The sequence below is a fragment of the Polypterus senegalus genome, chromosome 11, assembly GCF_016835505.1.
Source record: "Polypterus senegalus isolate Bchr_013 chromosome 11, ASM1683550v1, whole genome shotgun sequence".
NCBI lineage: Eukaryota > Metazoa > Chordata > Cladistia > Polypteriformes > Polypteridae > Polypterus > Polypterus senegalus.
This window is the reverse complement of record NC_053164.1, coordinates 78,702,921-78,722,670: the sequence shown is the minus strand read 5'-3', so window position 1 is coordinate 78,722,670 and position 19,750 is coordinate 78,702,921. Positions and strand designations below refer to the sequence as shown.

The 19,750-nt window shown below is 36.5% G+C and overlaps 1 protein-coding gene across 1 annotated transcript; it reads right to left on the bottom strand.

The window, feature by feature from the left end:
* Window positions 1-1,224: 1,224 nt before the first annotated feature.
* cfl1 (cofilin 1) lies at window positions 1,225-18,501 on the bottom strand. The gene is made up of 4 exons (XM_039769113.1): window positions 18,336-18,501; window positions 9,508-9,809; window positions 4,115-4,191; window positions 1,225-2,624 (listed from the first exon to the last, which is right to left on the bottom strand). Exons 1-4 carry the CDS (start codon window positions 18,336-18,338, stop codon window positions 2,512-2,514), a joined length of 495 nt encoding a protein of 164 aa, XP_039625047.1. The 5' UTR covers window positions 18,339-18,501; the 3' UTR covers window positions 1,225-2,511.
* Between the last annotated feature and the right edge of the window lie 1,249 nt (window positions 18,502-19,750).

Below are 19,750 nucleotides of genomic sequence, written 5' to 3'. Positions count from 1 at the left end.
TCTCGGAACAAAAGTACACTTAATGCTCAACAACAAGACAAAAAACTGCAACTAATGAATTTCTATTAAAAATAAGCATTTGTAAATAACTGTTTAGTAGAGCAGTATCACTAACAAACCATTACTTTCCTTACCAATTCATTACACAATAAGGCTTTAAGAACTTACTGAGCCTCGAAAATGTCCAGCAGTCATTTAAGGCCAATTTTGTTTGAGCGTCTTAGACAATCAAATTTCTTTGTGGTAACTAAGGGGATTCTTGAAATTCACAGTATCCTCACCCTTTAACTCTATGAGATATACTGCACTTTACTAGAGATGTTTCAAATATAAAAAGCTCCCAAAATTAATTTTCTTGTATGTCCACCTTGCCAAAAACAGATGGCTCAACTTCCTATAATACCTGGTTGACGCATTTCCAGAACTATCACAAAATTTCAACTTTAGCATGACTAAAGATTGCTTTAGTTATTAGTGGATCACTATTGAAACGGCATAGTTGGCAGCAGTGTACCAAATAATGATGCAACTACACAAGATACTACATTGATTTTCCGTGTGCTCAAGTTTAACTGGCCAGATTTTCAGGGTTTCTGTTTAATCACCACCATGGTAGTCAATTTCACTAATTTCAATCAATAATGCAGCAAGGCTCCATAAGAACTGCCCAAACCACTGCATCAATGCTCTCATACCTGCCCCATAGTTGAAGAGTTTTGCTGGCCATTTCACTCCAAAGACCGGCTGTTTCAGGTCTTTACTTGGACATTGTGCTGGGGGAAAAAGTTGAGCCTGCTCACAGTTGTACTGGCAACAAAATTTAAAAGATTAATCAATGTCCTCATTACATTCTGGCAGAAGGTAGGAGGTATGTGAACACCAGTCACCATTCACTTATACTTGGCTACAAATCTACACATTCACAGGAAATTCTCAGTATGCTGGTTAAGTTAATTTTGGATACCACATTTCAAGAAACAGTGATTTAAAATTTGCAAAACAATTGAAACCTGAAAACCAGCCTTGACAAAGGACTCCAAATAGGAAAACTTGAAGTCTAGAAGCTTAACATCCTTCACATTCACTAAGGAAAGCTAATAAAATAAGCACCTATTAATGGAAATTTGTAGGTTCACAAACCTGCAATGTCTTAAATTCAGAATTGGCAAGTACTTCCAAATTTAAACTTTCCAAAGCAAGTACAAAAAGACAAAAACAAAGCAGTAAGTTTCATTTATTCCTTTTTATTGAAGGTGGTTATTGGTGCTGCTTCCATATTAGTAACTCAGATGGGTATCCAAATGAATCCCTTCCTCCCCTCCCAACATCATGACCATCAGACAAATGAGCACCACCACTGGTCTGTTCCTATAGTTTGTGTAAATTGGCAGCAATGTGTGTGCAACAAGTAGATTTCTAACAGTTTGTTTGCATTAAACACAATGATCTTAAAAAGGAATGCCAGTTTTCCATTAAAAAAAAAAAAAGTTGGAAAGTTTTACCAGAGTCCTTCATGACAGACAGAAAAAAAAAAAATTCTAGCCCATCTCCAAGCAGTACTTGTAAACAGATGCACAAAAGAATTGCCCCTTCTTTACAACTATAAACACTGCAAAATAACTAATTTGAGTACAAAGATGCAGCACTTAACCCAGTAACTAAACAGCTGCATTTCACAGCCATTACAAAGATGGTATAGATTTTAATTGAGTGGGGTAACTGCTCTAGATCAATGTTTGTGAAAGGCACAAAGTGTGCAAAACAAATTTTTGCTCTTTTGGAAATGTCAAGGAAGTGCTCTTCAAAACAAAGCAAGTGGCAACCTATAAATACAACAGCTGACAAAAGCAGACTAAAACTTAAAAGCAGTCACAAAATGAACATAAAAAAATCTAACAGAATCACTTAATTTTAAAGAGATAGCTTTTCTTTCATTATGTCAAAATGGTGCTCCGATTCTGAAATTTAAAAAGTGCTTCTGCTGAAACAAAGGACGTGCACACTACTGCTGATCCCCTTTATTTTAAAGGAATGCTTAATTTTATTAGATTACAGGTGAATGTTAGAATCACAATCTTGTCACACTTTTCCAATACACATTTCAATGCTATTACTTGAAGGCTTGGCTAAAGTTGAAGAAAAAAAAATCCACTTGAAATATTTTGGCAAAAAGGTGCAAATGAAAAACATCCCTTGGTCTATTTTTTCCTCCATCATTAAGAAAAGTCGCTACTTGTCCATCACTTCACTGACTCTTATTCCCAAAGTGTTTTACAAGAAGCTGGTAAATGGAAGGTGAAACATTTTCCCCAAATGAACGGAATGAAACCCCAATGTGGAGATTAAAAGGAGCCCCTGATTCACACCCATGCCCTCACTACCAATTTTCCCACCCAAACCTTGAAAATTAACAGCACAGGACTGGTACTTGGAAGCTCCCGTTGTACTGGCACTGAAGGGGAGGGGAGGGGGAGGAGGAGGATGGGGGCAGTTAGGGTTTAATTAAGCTTCTCACAAAGGACTACCCTCCAAGGTGATGACAGCGTTGCCCCCTAGCTTCTGTGCAAGGGTGGCTCGGTCCTTAATATCATCCAAGCCATTCACCTGCCATTCATGTTTAATACCTGCAAACAGGGGGGAATAAAACATCAATTGAAATATTCAAAAGAAAGCAATTGTTTGTTAGAAGCATGTATCTTCAGTTTTAATATAACAAATGGATTTTTGTCCTAGCCACATTAACAAAAAACACAGTTGCTATACATTAACTTGCTCTTGCAAACAGTGTTATGTCCAGGGTGGGTGGAAAAATCTGGACCAAATCAAAGATATTTTTAATTATCTTGAAATTCAAATTGAAACACTTCCTGTAGTTTAGTGTACATTTAAGTTATAAGAAATGACAAACTTGATCAAACTGAAGCCTTTAGGTTTTTTTTGGGGCAAGAAAAAAAAAATTTCATAAAGCATTTAGAGCTCAATACCACTGTCACTCTGCTTAAGATTTTTGAAATGTACCTCAAATGTATACCAGCTATGATAATGTAATCTGTTTAAAAAAAAAAACAAAAAAAAAACTGCATATTCTGACTATTCATTCAAAACAATGAAATTTCACACGTTTCCACTTAAAACGTTTGGTGAAACAATTCATGAAAATCTTATTTTAGTACGATTTCTCAGTTTAAAAAAAAAAAGTTAGAATTTTAACTTGCACTATTGTCTATCTTCCAACAACTGGGTGACATACTAAGGGTGTACTCACACTAGACATTCGCTCCATACCGTGACCAAGCGCGATTGTCCCCTCTCCCCCTCCCTCACTGGCCTGCACTCACACTGTACTTTAACATCCTGATCCTGGGCAAGCTTTCGTCAAGACCATGAACTGTAAAGCCAAAACAAGATCTGTACACAGTGTGACAGCATGCATGTCAAAATGATTTTTCTATTTTGTGGAGGTTTTGGAGTCGTGTATGGCAGGATAGTGCTCTAACCTCTTACAAATTTGAGTGTGAAGTGCAGTGTTTTGCTGTTAATTGTGCTGCAGGTCAAAGATTTTTTTTTTTATGGTGACAAATGTTAAGGGAGGAATTTGCAGCCTTTCTAACCAATCAAAATACACATTCATGTGTAATGAGAGAATAAAAATCCTGTTTTTAAGTCAAGATATTGAATGAAATGACAATTGCACAGCCTTGTCCGATCACTGATGTCAAATGGTTTTGTGCTTGGACATGTTTGGCAATCACTGTTCCCGAATGCTACTGAACCGTGCTCAGGCCCACCTCTTCCAAGCAGGCCAGGGCATGGTACGGTGGGCCAGGCACAGAGTGATCATACTAGTCAAATTAGATTTTGCAGGGTTACATGCAGGGTAAAAGTGCTCAGGCACAGAACAAATTGCAAGTGTAAGTAAACCCCAAGACACCTTGAAGCCAACTGACCTATTGGTTTAAATTTTTTTTTTTTTTTAAAAAAAGCAACAAGTGAACAACCAGGAATCAAAAATGTCAATTCCCAAAAATGTGCAGAAGGGGACTGGTCGTTCCCCTTTAATAAAGGTCATATCAGAAACAAGGATGTCCTAAAATGCCTCTGCAAGAATACATACCTGTAAACTTTTTCTTGATGGCATCCTTCGAACTTGCGTAGATCATTTTACTCTTCAGTGGAGCACTTTCTGGGGCCCTTAAAGAAAAATGGGAATGATTAAAACATACATTTGTCTTAAAATGAAGCCTGAAGTCAAGTACTACCTAGTTAGAGAACAAGGAAACCGTTTTATGCACAGAACAGCATGAATACCAAATAGATTAAATACTCAGCTACCCAGTAACAGTTCAGAACTTTGTGTGAAATATGTTCAATGGTTTTGCTTTAGATCAAATTAGTAAAATAGATAAAACCTGAATCTTTTCTCCAAGTTCTTTCACTCTACATCGGAGGACCAGCTTACCTGTACATAACTACTTAAACTAATGGAAATCAGTGTTACAAAGTTGCTAGGGAGGATTTCTCATCTTTACCTCGTTGAAGGTGACTGCATATTACACAATTTCTAGTCAGAGAGTTATCAGTCTTAACTGAATCCCATCACTGAGGATGGGAAACTACAGTACACTACCTACAGCACAATTTTTAGCAGCATTTCTCAAGTTGATTGCATTCCGGAATTAGATTAATGGGTTGCCTAGCAGTGCCAGTGCATATATGAAAGTTTACCAGGTATAGCAAGTTCAGGTGCAATTTGTCATGCCAAGACAAGCATGAGATAGAAAACACTTCTGTTTGAGTGCTCAAAAAAAAAAAAAAAAAAAAAAAAAAAACACAGCACATTGAATGAGCCTACCCCTATACCTTACGACAATTTTTTTTATCTCTCTCTCTTATATATATCTATATCTCACACACACAGTGGGTACGGAAAGTATTCTGACCCCCTTCAAATTTTTCACTCTGTTATATTGCAGCCATTTGCTAAAATCATTTACATTTTTTCCCTCATTAATGTACACACAGCACCCCATGAGCAATGCCTGGTTGTCTCCACACATACCGCTTAGAATTAAGCCCAAAAAGTTCTATCTTGGTCTCATTAGACCAGAGAATCATTTCCTCACCATCTCAGACTCCTTCAGGTGTCTTTTAGCAAACTCCATGCGGGCTGTCATGTGTCTTGCACTGAGGAGAGGCTTCCGACAGGCCACTCTGCCATAAAGCCCCGACTGGTGGAGGGCTGCAGTGATGGTTGACTTTCTACAACTTTCTCCCATCTCCTGACTGCATCTCTGGAGCTCAGCCAAAGTGATCTTTGGGTTCTTCTTTTACCTCTCTCACCAAGGCTCTTCTCCCCCGGTAGCTCAGCTTGGCCAGACGGCCAGCTCTAGGACGGGTTCTGGTCATCCCAAATGTCTTCCATTTAAGAATTATGGAGGCCACTGTGCTCTTGGGAACCTTAAGTGCAGCAGGAATGTTTTTGTAACCTTGGCCAGATCTGTGCCTTGCCACAATTCGGTCTCTGAACTCTTCAGGCAGTTCCTTTGACCTCATGATTCTCATTTGCTCTGACATGCATTGTGAGCTGTAAGGTCTTATATAGACAGGTGTGTGGCTTTACTAATCAAGTCCAATCAGTATAATCAAACACAGCTGGACTCAAATGAAAGTGATCTCAAGGGTGATCAGAAGAAATGGAAAGCACCTTAGTTAAATATAAGAGTGTCACAGCAAAGGGTCTGAATACTTAGGACCATGTGATATTTCCGTTTTTCTTTATTCTGCAACAATTTCAAAAATTCTTTTTTTTTGTCTGTCAATATGGGGTGCTGTGTGTACATTAATGTGGAAAAAAATTTAAATGATTTTAGCAAATGGTTGCAATATAACAGAGTGAAAAATTGAAGGGGGTCTGAATATTTTTCGTACCCACCATATATATGCAATTTTGTCAGGGTAAGTTGCACACAAATGGAATATGCCATGACAGCCCCAAGTCATTAATAACTAAATGAATTTGACAAATATTCTTGAAAAGTCCAATAGTGACATGGTTTACAGTTGGCATACGTTTGTACGTCAACCAACCCACAACATATATTGTACATCAAATGTCAGTTAAATCATTTTTGAAGAGTAGAACCATCAACCAATAAAAAGTAAATAAATAAATAAATAGTTGCCCTCAGAAGGGTCACTTATAAATTTAAAACCTCCTACCAAGAAGGGCAAAAAACTAAAGTATTTAATAATTCTGCAATTCCATTTGTGAAAGACTGCTAGCATCATTTGCCTCTGCATATTCCCATTAATGGTCCAGTTTGTGCGACCCTGAAATATTCCTGTAAACAGTATTTTAGAGATGGTCATACACATTCTAGCTGCTCAAGTTCAATGGAACTGGGATGTCACTGGTGTTCACAGAGAAGCTCAAAATATGAAAGGTAGCTCTTTCAATGGATAAAAGGAAACATATTGCAAATTAAATAGAACAAGGCACTGATGTTATACATTAACTCAACATAAACATGTTAAAACTTGACTAACAATTAAACCAGGGCAATATGTTCTCTTTTTAACGAGATGTGATATAAAAATGCAATTCTGCAGCAACAGGCTATATAACAGTGACATCATATGATAATTTTCAGAAACCAATACCAAAACCTTACAAAAAAAAAAAAACAAAAAAAAAAAAACCAACACTAGTCTAACCTTTTAATAACTGAAGTATGTGCATGAATGAAGATATCTGTAAGAAACTTGACCACAAAGAAAACGCAAAGCAAAAATTTAAGGATTAAAAACAGTTCGAACATGACAGAACCAAAAGTTTGGGGGAATTTAACAAGTCACTGCTACAATGCATCAAGTTACATAAAATGTTGTACTAAACAATGGACTGATAGCTGTACACAATTTAACTAATCATATGCACTTTGATCCTCTCATCATTGTAAAGTGTTTTGTGATCTACTGGCAGTTTTGGCTATAAAAGGCAGAAGTCAATCCGGTCTGGGGATTGGGGTCACAAGCTTAGCACTCACAGGTAAGGGACCAATTTAGAAATGCCACTTAATCTAACATGAATGTGATTTGGATGTGGAAAGGGACATGACAGGATGGTGATAAACTCATTGTGAAAATATACAAACTCTGTACTGATAGTTGCCAGGCCAAGATACAAACTTTGCCTCCAGGTGTTGGGAAGCAGAATAGAACCAGGATCTTGTTGCTAAATTAGCAAAACAATCTCATTTACTTCAGTTCTGTCTGATCGGTTGTGATTTTCATTCAACCCATGATCAACCAACAAGTCATTTACCTTTAAAATGATCCTTATTTAATAAGTTGACCATATATTCCGTTTTGCATTGATAAAATTAGTGTGATGCTTACAAAATTTTAAAAATACAAGAAACAGTTCAATAATATTCATACATTGCATAAGTATCCTGTAGTTTCTAACAATGAAACAAAAAACGTACAAAACCACAACACCAAAACTAGGAAACCCCTGGTTTACATGTTGGATGTCACTATGGAAATAAGCAAATTTGTTCCTGACCCAAATTTAAAAATGAGGGTGCAATTATTGAATATTTTATTGAGCAACTTTTGTTTTTTTTTGGGAATACAAAGTAGTTCTTGTAGCTGGCACGTGGAACAGCAAATGCTTTGTGCACTCCAGCTATGCGTTAACTTGGCTGGCTTTCACAACTAAGATCTTACTCAATTAGCTGCAATTGAAGGCCTCAGTTTTCATTTGAAATTTGCAGTGATGAGAATCTAAATCATTGAGAGATATTCATTCAGATTAACATGGTTCTACAGATGTAAATGTGGAAAAATATGAAAAAATAAATCTAAATATGGCTAATTAAAGTGAAATTCTGTTGACACCTTGCCAGTTTCTCTTATTCCAGATGACCACTACCCACTATATTAAACTGTTCTGCTTATACTTGGAACTACAGTCCTGAAGATGGTTTACAAGACACTTATAGGTAACATCTATCTAGATTACTCAGATGCCCCGATCGATCACCAATCTAAATCTGATTTTCACAAAAAGAACCACCATTAGTGAACAGTAAATTGGCTGGTCACAAAAACAATTTTTATAGTCCCTGCTTTTCTAGGCTGTAATTAAGCCATCACCTTTTGCAGCAAGCTTCCTGTTGTGTAAACAAACGAACTGCAGGCTTGTTTTACAAGAGACTGAGGAACGATTGGAGCATTACCTTTGTTGAAGGTGGAATAAAACTAAGAAAAAGGAATCAGAAGTCATCCTGTGCAATTAGACCAATGACAAGAAATCCTGCTTTAATGAATTCTGACCCATTTGTTCCTTTAAAATTAAAAATGGACAGTTTTTTTTTTTTAAATGTAGCAAACATTTCCAATTTGAAAAACAAATTTGATATTGCTTAGTTAATAGTCTTGATAGCCAACAGAAAAAAAAGTGTCTTACTTATAAACCTGTTAAGCATATTAGTCTTGTATATAATGTTCATAAGTTTATCTAGAAGACACATTTGAGGTTTTTAAATATTTGTACTGCATTTCTTGTTGTGTGCTATACACTTATGGTAAGAATACAGAATTAAAATGTAAATCCTTTTATAATTATACCTCAAGAATTATGACTGTCTAGCTGATACACATGATTAAAAATTAACATGTGAAGCCCTATTTACATTTAAGCAGTGTTTAATTGCCAATACTAATTGACTGAGTATATATATATAATTTTGTTAGAGAAATGATGTAAACAAGTCTTTTCAGATAGGTACATCGCAGAAAAAGAAATAGGACAGCTTGTAATTACAAGACTTTATTTTCTTTTATTCCAGTATGTATTATGGATTAATATTTTGTACATATTTTACTAGTATATATTAATGAAATTTCATTTTAGTATTTTTATGTTAACTGAATAAGCCTACAGAATTTTATTACTATAGAACATGGGTCCCAACCTTTAGGCAACTTTTCGAAAGTAAATATAATCACATGGTTTTTTGTTCAGTAATTAGAGTTTAAACTTCTACCATAATAAATTGACAAAGAGAAAATGTTAAGGGAAAAATGTCAGTGAGACGCTCGTTCTTGTTTTTAATCTACGAGTTTGGATCTTCTTGAGAAGTCTCATGTTGACTTTGGGAACTAAAATTGAGACGCTAGTTTCTTCAGCTTTTTTTAGGCTGATTTATCCCTATGTAGACAAAAATAACCCCTGGTTAGGGACCCTTGCTATAGAAAAAGATTCAAAACAATTAAAGCCAGGCATAAGAAAATTAAGATTTATAATCTTTCAACCAAGAAATTATTAGTTTAACAAACCTGATTTTATGTGGATAAAACAGATAACGGAAACCACCACACAAGTTTTAAGCATTCTTTAGCATTTAAAAAAAAAAAAAAAGGTTATACAAATGCTACAGTTCATCACATGCTAGCCTCACACATACTCCCAGATCTATCCAATCTCATTAAATTTATTACCAGAAAATGAAGACTAGATCTTCCTTCTTGGTCTCCTTGGTCTCATAGGTTGCATCGTAGAGTGCGTAACGACAGTCATTCTGGGGCAGCATCTTGACAAAAGTGAGGTAAGGGTCAACCACTGTCTCACCAACATCTCCAACAAGAATCTCCTTTCCCTCTTCCAAGATAATATTTTTCTTGTCCTCACTGAGGCAAAATAGAACAGCCTTCTTCCTCTTTGCTGCTTCTTCAGCAGACTTGCGCACTTTCATGTCAGTGAACACCTTGATAACATCATCGGTAACTGTGACTCCAGATGCCTAGAATTTAAGGTTCCAAGTGTTAAAAAACAAACATATATCTTAATATTCAAATACAGTTGAATCTTAAACATCTTGATAAGTACTAAATGTTGAATGTTCTTAAATTTCAACAGGAGGGTCTAGCTTGAACATGCTTAATGCAAATATAACCAACACTCAGAATACGCACAGAATATTACAATATTTTGCCAACACCCACTAGACCAAGATGGCTTTATATACATACACATTGAAATCTATTTATTCCAAATATGTCCACAGCCACCACCTCCCAATTTATAACTTACCAATGAAGTTACTCACAGACCTAAAGAATCACACAAACAAGTGTCAAGAGCTGTACATTAACAATTAAAATAGACAGGGGAACACAACCAGATGGCATGCATGGCATAACAGGAAAAGCCAAGCTTCAGGTAAAATGGATATTCACACCCAAATTCATTAAAAATGTACAACTGGGTAGGCATAATTTTAAAAAGGATTATATGCAGTTTCAAATATTGTACTACATACAAATATTGGCTCTCTTCATGGACCACAAACAAGTTTTTTACATATCACTTGATTTTATATATTTAACACCAGCGATGTAAATAAAGGATTATTCAAATTAAGGTTATTTTAAATGTACTTTTTTTTTTTTTTAAATAAAAAAACGAGTATTTCACAATAACTATATTTTAAAATCAACCATTAAGCAAGCGCATGCATCCAAGCAGGATCTTCAAGTTAAGGTAAACTTCTATTTAACCTTAATTTAAAATTAAGGAACACTACCTGTGGTGCCACACTGGTTACCACTACTCTGGGAGAATAGGCTTGAAATCTGGCCCGGTGAATGTGGGGTGTTTGCACATTCTCCTTGTATCGAAGCAGAGATCTCTCCAGGAACCCTGGCTTTAACCACAAAATTAAATTTGCAAAGTAGACTACCTGAATCCTCTAAAATGTAGTGAAGCAGCAAGTGCATTCTTTAGACTGGTTCCTACAGTAGGGTCAAGCATGGTCCGACAGGAAAGGTATCTCGGCTATTTGGCTATATTTGTTGCCACTAAGAAAACCTGAAGGTCAAGGCCCACAATCCAAAAATTAATCAGAGAAGAAATTTCTCCCAAACTGGTCCACAATTCTCTGCATAAAAGTATGTTTTCAAAGAAAGCATACTGTGTGAATTAACTGATAAATACATGAATCTGTAGAATTTCAAGAAATTTCATATATCAATTAACTGTATACAAGTATTAATTGCAGATTTCTTGAAGGGTGTATTTAAGCAGACACACAGAACTTAGCCAACCTCTCTCTATACATGTCTACATGACAGCAGGTTTCCTAAGGAGTGCATTTTCAGCCTCCTCAGGAAAAACAGCCTTTGTTTTAAAAATTACATCTTATGTAGATCATAGTGAGAGGTCACCATCTGAGAAATTACTACCTGATAGCTCCAAAGAGTTCAGTATCCGAGTGTGTTCTTTAATTACTCCCTCCACAACCCAATATACTAAACATGCAAGATGCTGCTAAAACTTATTTAACCAGTTAGCTTCTCTCCAAGTATGAGAACTTTTGAACAATTGTCTTAAGTGGCCCAACACACAACATGGCACAAACATCATATTTAAATGAAACATCAAGTTTGTCTCTCCATCTTTAAAGCACTGACAGGTTTAGAGGAAATGGAGGTCTATTTTCTGGAATAAATACACAATTTAACAGAGGTGCACAAATACGGATATTCCAAGTAAGACCACTTTTCCCTTAAAAAAAAACTTTAAATTTGAAACGGGATGCATTAGCTTAACAGTAAGCAATACCCATTCACAAAGGTTTTCAAAAATAAATTAGTAGTTTTACAGAACATTCTAAGGATCAAGACAGTGAGTACAATAGCAGAAGTTAAAAAATAAAATAAAGCTACAAATACTGCAATACCAATTTTTTTCGTTAAAAGCACAAAGATGGGGGTTTAGTTTAGTTAGTTTTAGAGGACCACTCTCACATAACCCCAATCCAATCAGCCAAAAACACCATGGAAGCTCAATTGATAAATTTGTTCAAATACATTACGCCCTTTAATGTCAAATACTGCACACAGGCAGAAAGTATACATTATATCTTAGAGAAAGTATGGCAAGCCAATGCTGAGAAGCAATTCTGAATTATATTGATCATTACAACAATTCAGTATATTTCCATTTCTGTGAACATTCCACAAATGAAGCTAAGTTTCCTAATTTGTATAAGAGGTTGATGGTTTTGTCCTTTGACATATTTATATAAAAAAAAAAAATTACCAAGTGACCAACAATATTCTTGTTGATACACCCACTCTATTATTTTCTGCTTCTGGTCACTTTATATTCCAATAGCCACTTTATCCAAGACAACTTACAAACAAGGACAATTATTCATTTCAAACTGGAGCAGAAGCAGGTTAAGAAACATTCTAAGGGTCAGAATGAGGCAGAGGAAAGATTTAACTGGAAAACTATGGACTAAAAATCAAATAGACAAGACTACATGGCATTTCCTGCCAAATTTGGTCAGCTGAAATTCCTCTGCAGCAAAAAATAGCCACACAAGTCAAACATGGCTGCCTCTGTGCCAATTCCACATCTCTAAATATCCAAAAATATGTTTAACATACGGTGGAGTAAAACAAAAATCTGGCCTATGCTTTTAACAATCCCTTCACAACCTTTGGCTTTCACAACACAGATTAGATTACCTTCCTTTACATTTACAAAAAGATTAATAAAAACAAAAAGCATTTCAAATTTTCATTTCAAAGAAGGTTAACAGAAGACTACAGCTGGAAAATATTGATGTACACTACATATAATGCATGTAAAATGCACAGCAGTAACACTGTTTTCAACCCACTATAAAGTAACAGTTCAATCTTGTAATTTCTGCAGTAGTATTTGACTTAAACAGAACAGTGGATTATGAACAAACTCGTGTATAAAGCACAGAAAATGTGCAAAAAAAAAACTGAGTTTTTAAAGGTCTTTGTATTTCACAGTATTATAATGGAAGGAAAAACATTGTGTACTTAAACTTTAAAATGCATGTCACTCTTAGTTGCAAGCTCTACTATTGCTAAAAACAATTTAAATACTCCACCCAAAACAATTACTCACCCCATGTAATTTGCAGCAATAGCCAAGAAGCAATTTTAAATCATGCATTTAAATGAAGAAAGGAGATATAAAAAAAGTTTGATACAAGTCAAAGATGACCAATGTTCAATGACTATCAAAATGTCCATGAAAAACACTCATCACTCATTAAGTATATGCCACATGTGAAGTCATCCAGTTGTAGGTTTACAATGTCTGTTGCACTTTTACTAAAAGATTAAATCTGTGACTTCTGGAAAACACTCATGCAAAGAAAATGGTCAACCATTAGACACAAATGAGCATTTGAATTGTAGACCTGCATCTTGTGGTTTCACTTATGTTCATATCCACAACTGGAGTGAAATAGTGGCAGGTTGTGAAGTTGCATGGATGAATTGGCCTTCTGCTTATTGAAGCATCTTAATATGCACGTCGTAGGTATCCGGATGTTTTTCCAATTTTTTTAAAACTTTTAATGCTTAGATGTACAGATCTCTCAGTGAAATCTGCACTTCCACCATTACATGGCGTAAAATGTTAACCAATGAATAAGCAGATACTGGACTGGACTTTGCAACCAATGAATGATGGAGGTCTTCAGTTCAAATGCTCATGTCAAACCATTTTTCACTTTAGGTCACAAGAGTGTTAAAACATTTTAGTTAAAAAAAAAAAAAAAAAAAAAACACCAACACCACATATGCGTTTGGGACATGACATTGCAAGCATACAACCTGACCAAATTACACATGTAACAAGATTTTTTTCATGGACATTTTGATATTGTATGCGGTTGTCCAACACTGATAGAATGCAAATCAGTGGTGACCAGACATTTGTTTCTCTTACCACCTACTGACACCATTCATGAGACAACCCAAAGGCCAAGCTTTTGAAAGGGGTGGTTGATCATTTGCAAGTACATAGTGGTTTAAACAATCTATATATTTACATATTTTGACTTCCCACTCCCCAAGCCCATAACTGTGCCAAAAATAAATACTAAACAAATTACCTAAATTCAACTTACGTTAGCCTTGACTATGGGTGGGCAGCACTGGTCCTGGAGGGCCACAGTGGCTGCTGGTTTTTGTTCCAACCCAGTTTTAGTGAGAAGTCAGTTTTTGCTGATGAAGGCGATATTGCTCAAGTGACATTTTGATGCTTAAGTTTAGTGATTGAACATAAGGTTGCCCACCCGTAATTGCTTATTTCAGTCTTAAACCACTGTATTCATCTTTTTATTGGCTAATGATTGGTAATGAGACAAATGACAAAGGACCCAGTAGTTCTCCATCTAAATTCTTTCCATTTTTGCACTATATAGTTTATTAAAACACTAAGAAAAAGTGACAGACTGATAGCCATTTTAGGATTCAAATCATTTGAATGATATCCTTGGAAAGGAAGAAAATCTATGATAAGAATCTAACATTGAAGACTAAAAAGTCATAAAATTAAACAATTGAGACTGGCAAGAATTGGTTTCTAATTCAGCAATTGGGTTGGAACAAAAATTTGCAACCACTGCAGTCCTCCAAGACTATAAGTACAGTTATACAGTTAAAAGGTCCTAGGTCTACTTCTGATCACAGCTGAAATATTTTTAATTATAGAGTAAAAGGACATGGTAGCATCGTCTCCCTGAATAGGTTCAAATCATAACCCAGTCACTATGAAATTTTCACATTACCCATGTACCTACAGGAGTTCTCCCTGGGTAGACTACTGTCCTGTCCAAGGCTAGTTCTTGCCCAATTTCTGATGCTGCCAGATACACCATGAACTCGACACAAACCCTGAATTAGAGTAGGCAGGTTACGAAAAATGGATGTTTGGATTTAGACCAAGATTTTAATATGTTTAAATTTTTTGAACTCTTACATGAACACAATTAGTGTTAGGCTGTGATTTCAGATCGCCCCCCTCTGGTTGTTAATGCTGCTATTACTTTAATTTCATATTTACACACCATGGCAACACTACACCATTTATCTGCTGTGCCATCTCTTCTGCAGGACACATGTAAATACTTAAAGGTGGTGTTCCTCTCAATTGTCAAAATTCAATACTTGCTATACTTCAAGATCAAATCTTTGGCCAGTACTAAATTTAAGATGATTTCCATTTAGCTCTGCTGCTCGTGTTGTCTGATGAAACACTTGTATAAAAGGAGCATAGCCAGTAGCATTATCAACAAGGGTGCAATCATAAACATGAATTACTTTTAAAAAAGTTTACTTTACATTACCAATGGAACAGTACTGCATACACGTACATATGCAACACTTATGTACATATAACTAAACTTTAGACCAATAAAGTGATGGTCAATTGAAAACACTTTAGCCCAAGGCTCACTGCGATCCAAAAATAACAGACCTACGCCTATCCTGAGCAATGCATAGTGTACTATAATACAGGTTAGTATTTAAAAAAAAATAGCTGAAACAAGGTCCAATTTCACATCTGCCATTAGTGAAGTGCAGTCAGCATCTCAAAATTGCAGGAGTTGGTAATACAGAAAAGACTACACAGAATTATGAGCATTTGACATGTGGAATATGTAACACCAGTAACAAGATTCCCATAATAGATGTTTAATTTTGTTTGCTGTGCTAAAGTGTTTTGTCTCCACTGACTGCCATTCTATCAAACTATCTCCATGAAAGTATTATGGAGTTCTCCCTCAAAGTCATCACTACAAAATATATGCAGAAAACAAAAATTTTAGAGTGGTGTACTCTTTCAATCCAGTTTAACATTACTGGAGGCCCCACAGACAATGCCAGCAGCACTGGACAACTCTGGAAACTGACCTACACAGGGTGCTGGCCCACTTTGTCACACACCCAAACTCTGGCCAGTTTAGAAACTGTCACTGACCTGATCAGTATATCTTGATGCAGGAGGGGAAAATTGAAGATCACAGGTAAAAATATATATAATTTTCAGTCTCGGCCAGGCACGTGATTAAAATTCCTAACAATGAATCCATGGGTAGCAAAACTACACAGTGGATAAAAGTGCCAAATTTTGCCAAAATAATTCAAAACCAAAATGTTAACTTTAAAGCAAAAAAATAAATAAATAAATGGGCAAAATCAATCTAAATTGCCTCAGTACTCTGATTTTTAGCATTAATAGATGTGCTGTAAAAACCTCCGTTATAGCAGTAAGACTCGACATATTTTGACAACACTTAGAGAACTCGAGTACAAGCTTAACGGTTTAAATGCGGTCAGAATCAAAAGATAACATGATTTTTTGAAAATCGGATGACAGGTAGTAAGCGTTCAAAAAACTTTTCGTTAAGATTATGATCCTTTAATAAAGCGCTGACAAACATTAACCACCAATTGCTTATAAGCCAATCCCCCAACTCAATCACACTCTTTTGCCCTGCACCCCCGAAAGGCTGCTCAACAGCGAAGCAATTCTGAAAGTGAAAAAACAGCGACGAAGATGGCTAGGTATAATATATACAGCCGCCACACAGTACGATTGCACCGTACATTCAAACACGTACTTATTTGAAAATTGGTAACGTCTTTAAGAAGCATCAACATTACGTCTGTTACTCGAGCATATCTCTACATTGTAAAAGTTGCAAAAACTAGCGCTAACCTCCACAGGGCCACTCTCCTCTTTCCTGAAAAGGCAATACTGTCCACATGACCCAGATAACACCAAAAGTTTCACCAGGGTGGCATTTTTCAGCGAACTTGGAAATGCGTATCCAAAACGGGGGCACGCAAAGATCTCTAGGCCTCGTTCCCATTAAATGCTAAACATTCGTCCCCTATACTCTTTTCAGCTCGAGTTGTTTTAATGCAAAACGCAAACATCTGGACCTACTCTCTCCACTATACAAAAAAAAAAAACCTCGAACATAAAGGTTGGATGCAAACTGCCCCATGACGGATTAGTACGTTGGCCAAGGTCGCTTCCTGCCTTGCGCCGCATGCTCCTCGCGCCCCAGCAGTTTGGCATTTAGAGGAATAGAGGTTTTCAAATAGCAACAGTCAAGCAAAAACAATTCAACCTTAGCAAAGGATGAAACGGGTTAACTTTACAGGTGAGTGTGGCTTTCTAGAGACATCCAATCTTTTAGAAATGAAATCGGCCAATGAAAACAGTGTATTTAAGGACTCCGGAATCACGATTTTATTTTTATAAACCCTAGGCAAAAATGCTAAAGTACATACGTTTCCATGGCTTCAGAATTTGACTCCTCCATACCAAACAAAATGTTATAAAAATATTCGAAAAGCAGTAACCGAATTTTACACGAAATTTGGAGTTTGGGACGTACGGTTCACTACTGATAAAACACAAACAAATCCTTCAGCCTTGCGCTTATTAAAATGAGGCATAAAGTCCACAGGATCATCAACAGCTTTTTTTTTATTTTTTACTTTAACTCTGCCACGCTTGTAATACGACATTCAGTAAAATGTATTCACTAAATACTAATATTTAAATTTTCGGAGATGCCAGAAAAACGCCAGATTGTGCCAACAGTGCACGACATGGACACGCACACCATCTTTTTTTCTTTTCACCGCTGCCAGCATCCAGCCATAGCCGGCATTTCGCCCCAGAACATCTACGCAGAGACCCCCATCATCATCATCCTCCTCCTCTTCTTCCTCCATCCTGGTGCGCCAAAAGCCACACCTAATTAATACCGTGCTCATTAAAGGTTACTAACCCGCAGGTTACGAAACTTGTCGAGGAAGAATGACTCTGTGTACTGACGAATCACTACCGTTCATTATGCCCGTTATTAGCCACCATCTGCCGCATTACATATACGCACACCGGCTAAAATGGAGCACGCAAGCAATACCAAAATGGGGGAAAATATACTTAGTACACATTAAAAACACGTTGTCATACTAATATTGTGAACGTCACATCAATGAGACTATAATAAAAAATATAATACGCATACTTTCATAACGCTATTAAAAACTGATAAAAAAAATGAATGAAAATTGAATGAAGGGTGGGGTCAGTGTTGAACAAGCTCACATGCACATTATACCATAGTGGACGATAAAAGCACACTGAAATTGACTAGCCACCTGAAAGAAAGAGGGGAGCACGATTTTGTAAAGAGAGAAAGATACACACCAACAGCCCCTGACCCAAAATCCATCCATTGTGAAAATGACCGAACTCTTAAGAGTAGGCCTTGAATGCAGCTGAGGGGAAATGGCGCCAGGAATATCCTAGTTAACCCGAGACTGGACACAAGAAGACAGACACACACGCACGCACGCACACACACACACGCGTGAAAATAAAAATATCGCGCTTCTCGGCATACGAAACCATTAACAACATATTTAGCTTTATATAAGAGAAATAAAACCGCAACGATACGTACCATCTCTGTGTTTAAATAAGCAGTGGGAGATAGGAATTTAAATAATTAAATGCGATTATGTCTAAAGCGCGACACACAAGCCTCACTCCGCCCGAGACTTGCAGACTGAACAAGAACGCGCTTCAGGCTTCACCACAATGCTGGGAGGGACTGAACACCCAGCATCCGGGACTCTGCACCCCCGCTAACAGTGCGTATTAGGGATTTGTAGTTCTTTAAATAGGCTCGCCCCTCCTTTGCCTGTCTGGAAGCACCCGAAACATCCGTTACTTTTGTAGTTCGTGCCTCTGAAACTGGGAGGAGATGATTCCTGATTGGTGTGTTGGCTAGAAAGATAATCGTTTAGTGCACATTATCATGAGATGTGTAGTCCGTTATGTCTTAAACCTGTACAATGACGCTAGTGTGCAATTACGTAATGTAGGCTGCCAAGTAGTCCCAGCCACAGTCCGCGAGGTCACGTGTTCAGGCCTTAGCACAGCAAGATTGCTTTTGCGGCCGTGGCAATCAAAACGTCGATTTGGCAGCCAGTCTAATGAACGTGGACGATTTTCACAGTGCTACTTCTCAGCTAGCTTTTTAAAGGGTTTGTGAAACTTTGCCACGTTGGTCACTTTACTACAAAACATTCTTTGAAAAAGGTTTCAAAGACTGTAAGGACACTTGGGAGTGAGGCCTACAAAAATCAAGAAATCAATCTTGTACTTGGCAACGAAGCGCCGTTATATGGTGAAAAAAGTTTTAATGGTCATGTTTGGAAACAATGCTTAAGACACTATATTTGGTTCGTCCTTTTGACAACTACATATAAGTCTACACACAGATAAGTAATTCATTTGTTGCTATAATAATCCACAATTTTGAGTAATTCAAGATGTTTTTTTTATTTTGTAAACCGTTTTAAAATGAAGTCTTGGATGATTTGCCTCAATATTAATAAACCATTTAAATGAAGAAAGTCCTTCCGAATGTATAGAATATCAGTTAAATGAGCTATATAGCAGATTTTCTAATTATTTTGTCAAATATCACGCATCCCTGTAAATTTGACTCTTCAAATGAAATTTATACCATCTAATTGTACAAATCACCAGTTAAAGGTGTATGTGCGAGCTTGAATATGAATTTTCTTTTTTTATCCGTATGAGTTTATTTTAAAATAAGTCTGTGTAGGTTTGTACATTTCATTGTTAAATATCAATTACATGAACCTGAGATGTGGAAAGAGTTAAAAGTTTATGAAACAGACATACATGTCATTAATGAAGCAAAACATCAATTTCTAAGGATTAACTGTTTTAACAGACCATTTAATATAGCCTGCCTTTTTAATTTACCATCACTGATTAACTTATTGTACTGTATACTGTATCTTTGGACAATTAGGAGAAGCCCACATGAGAAAAAAGTGAATT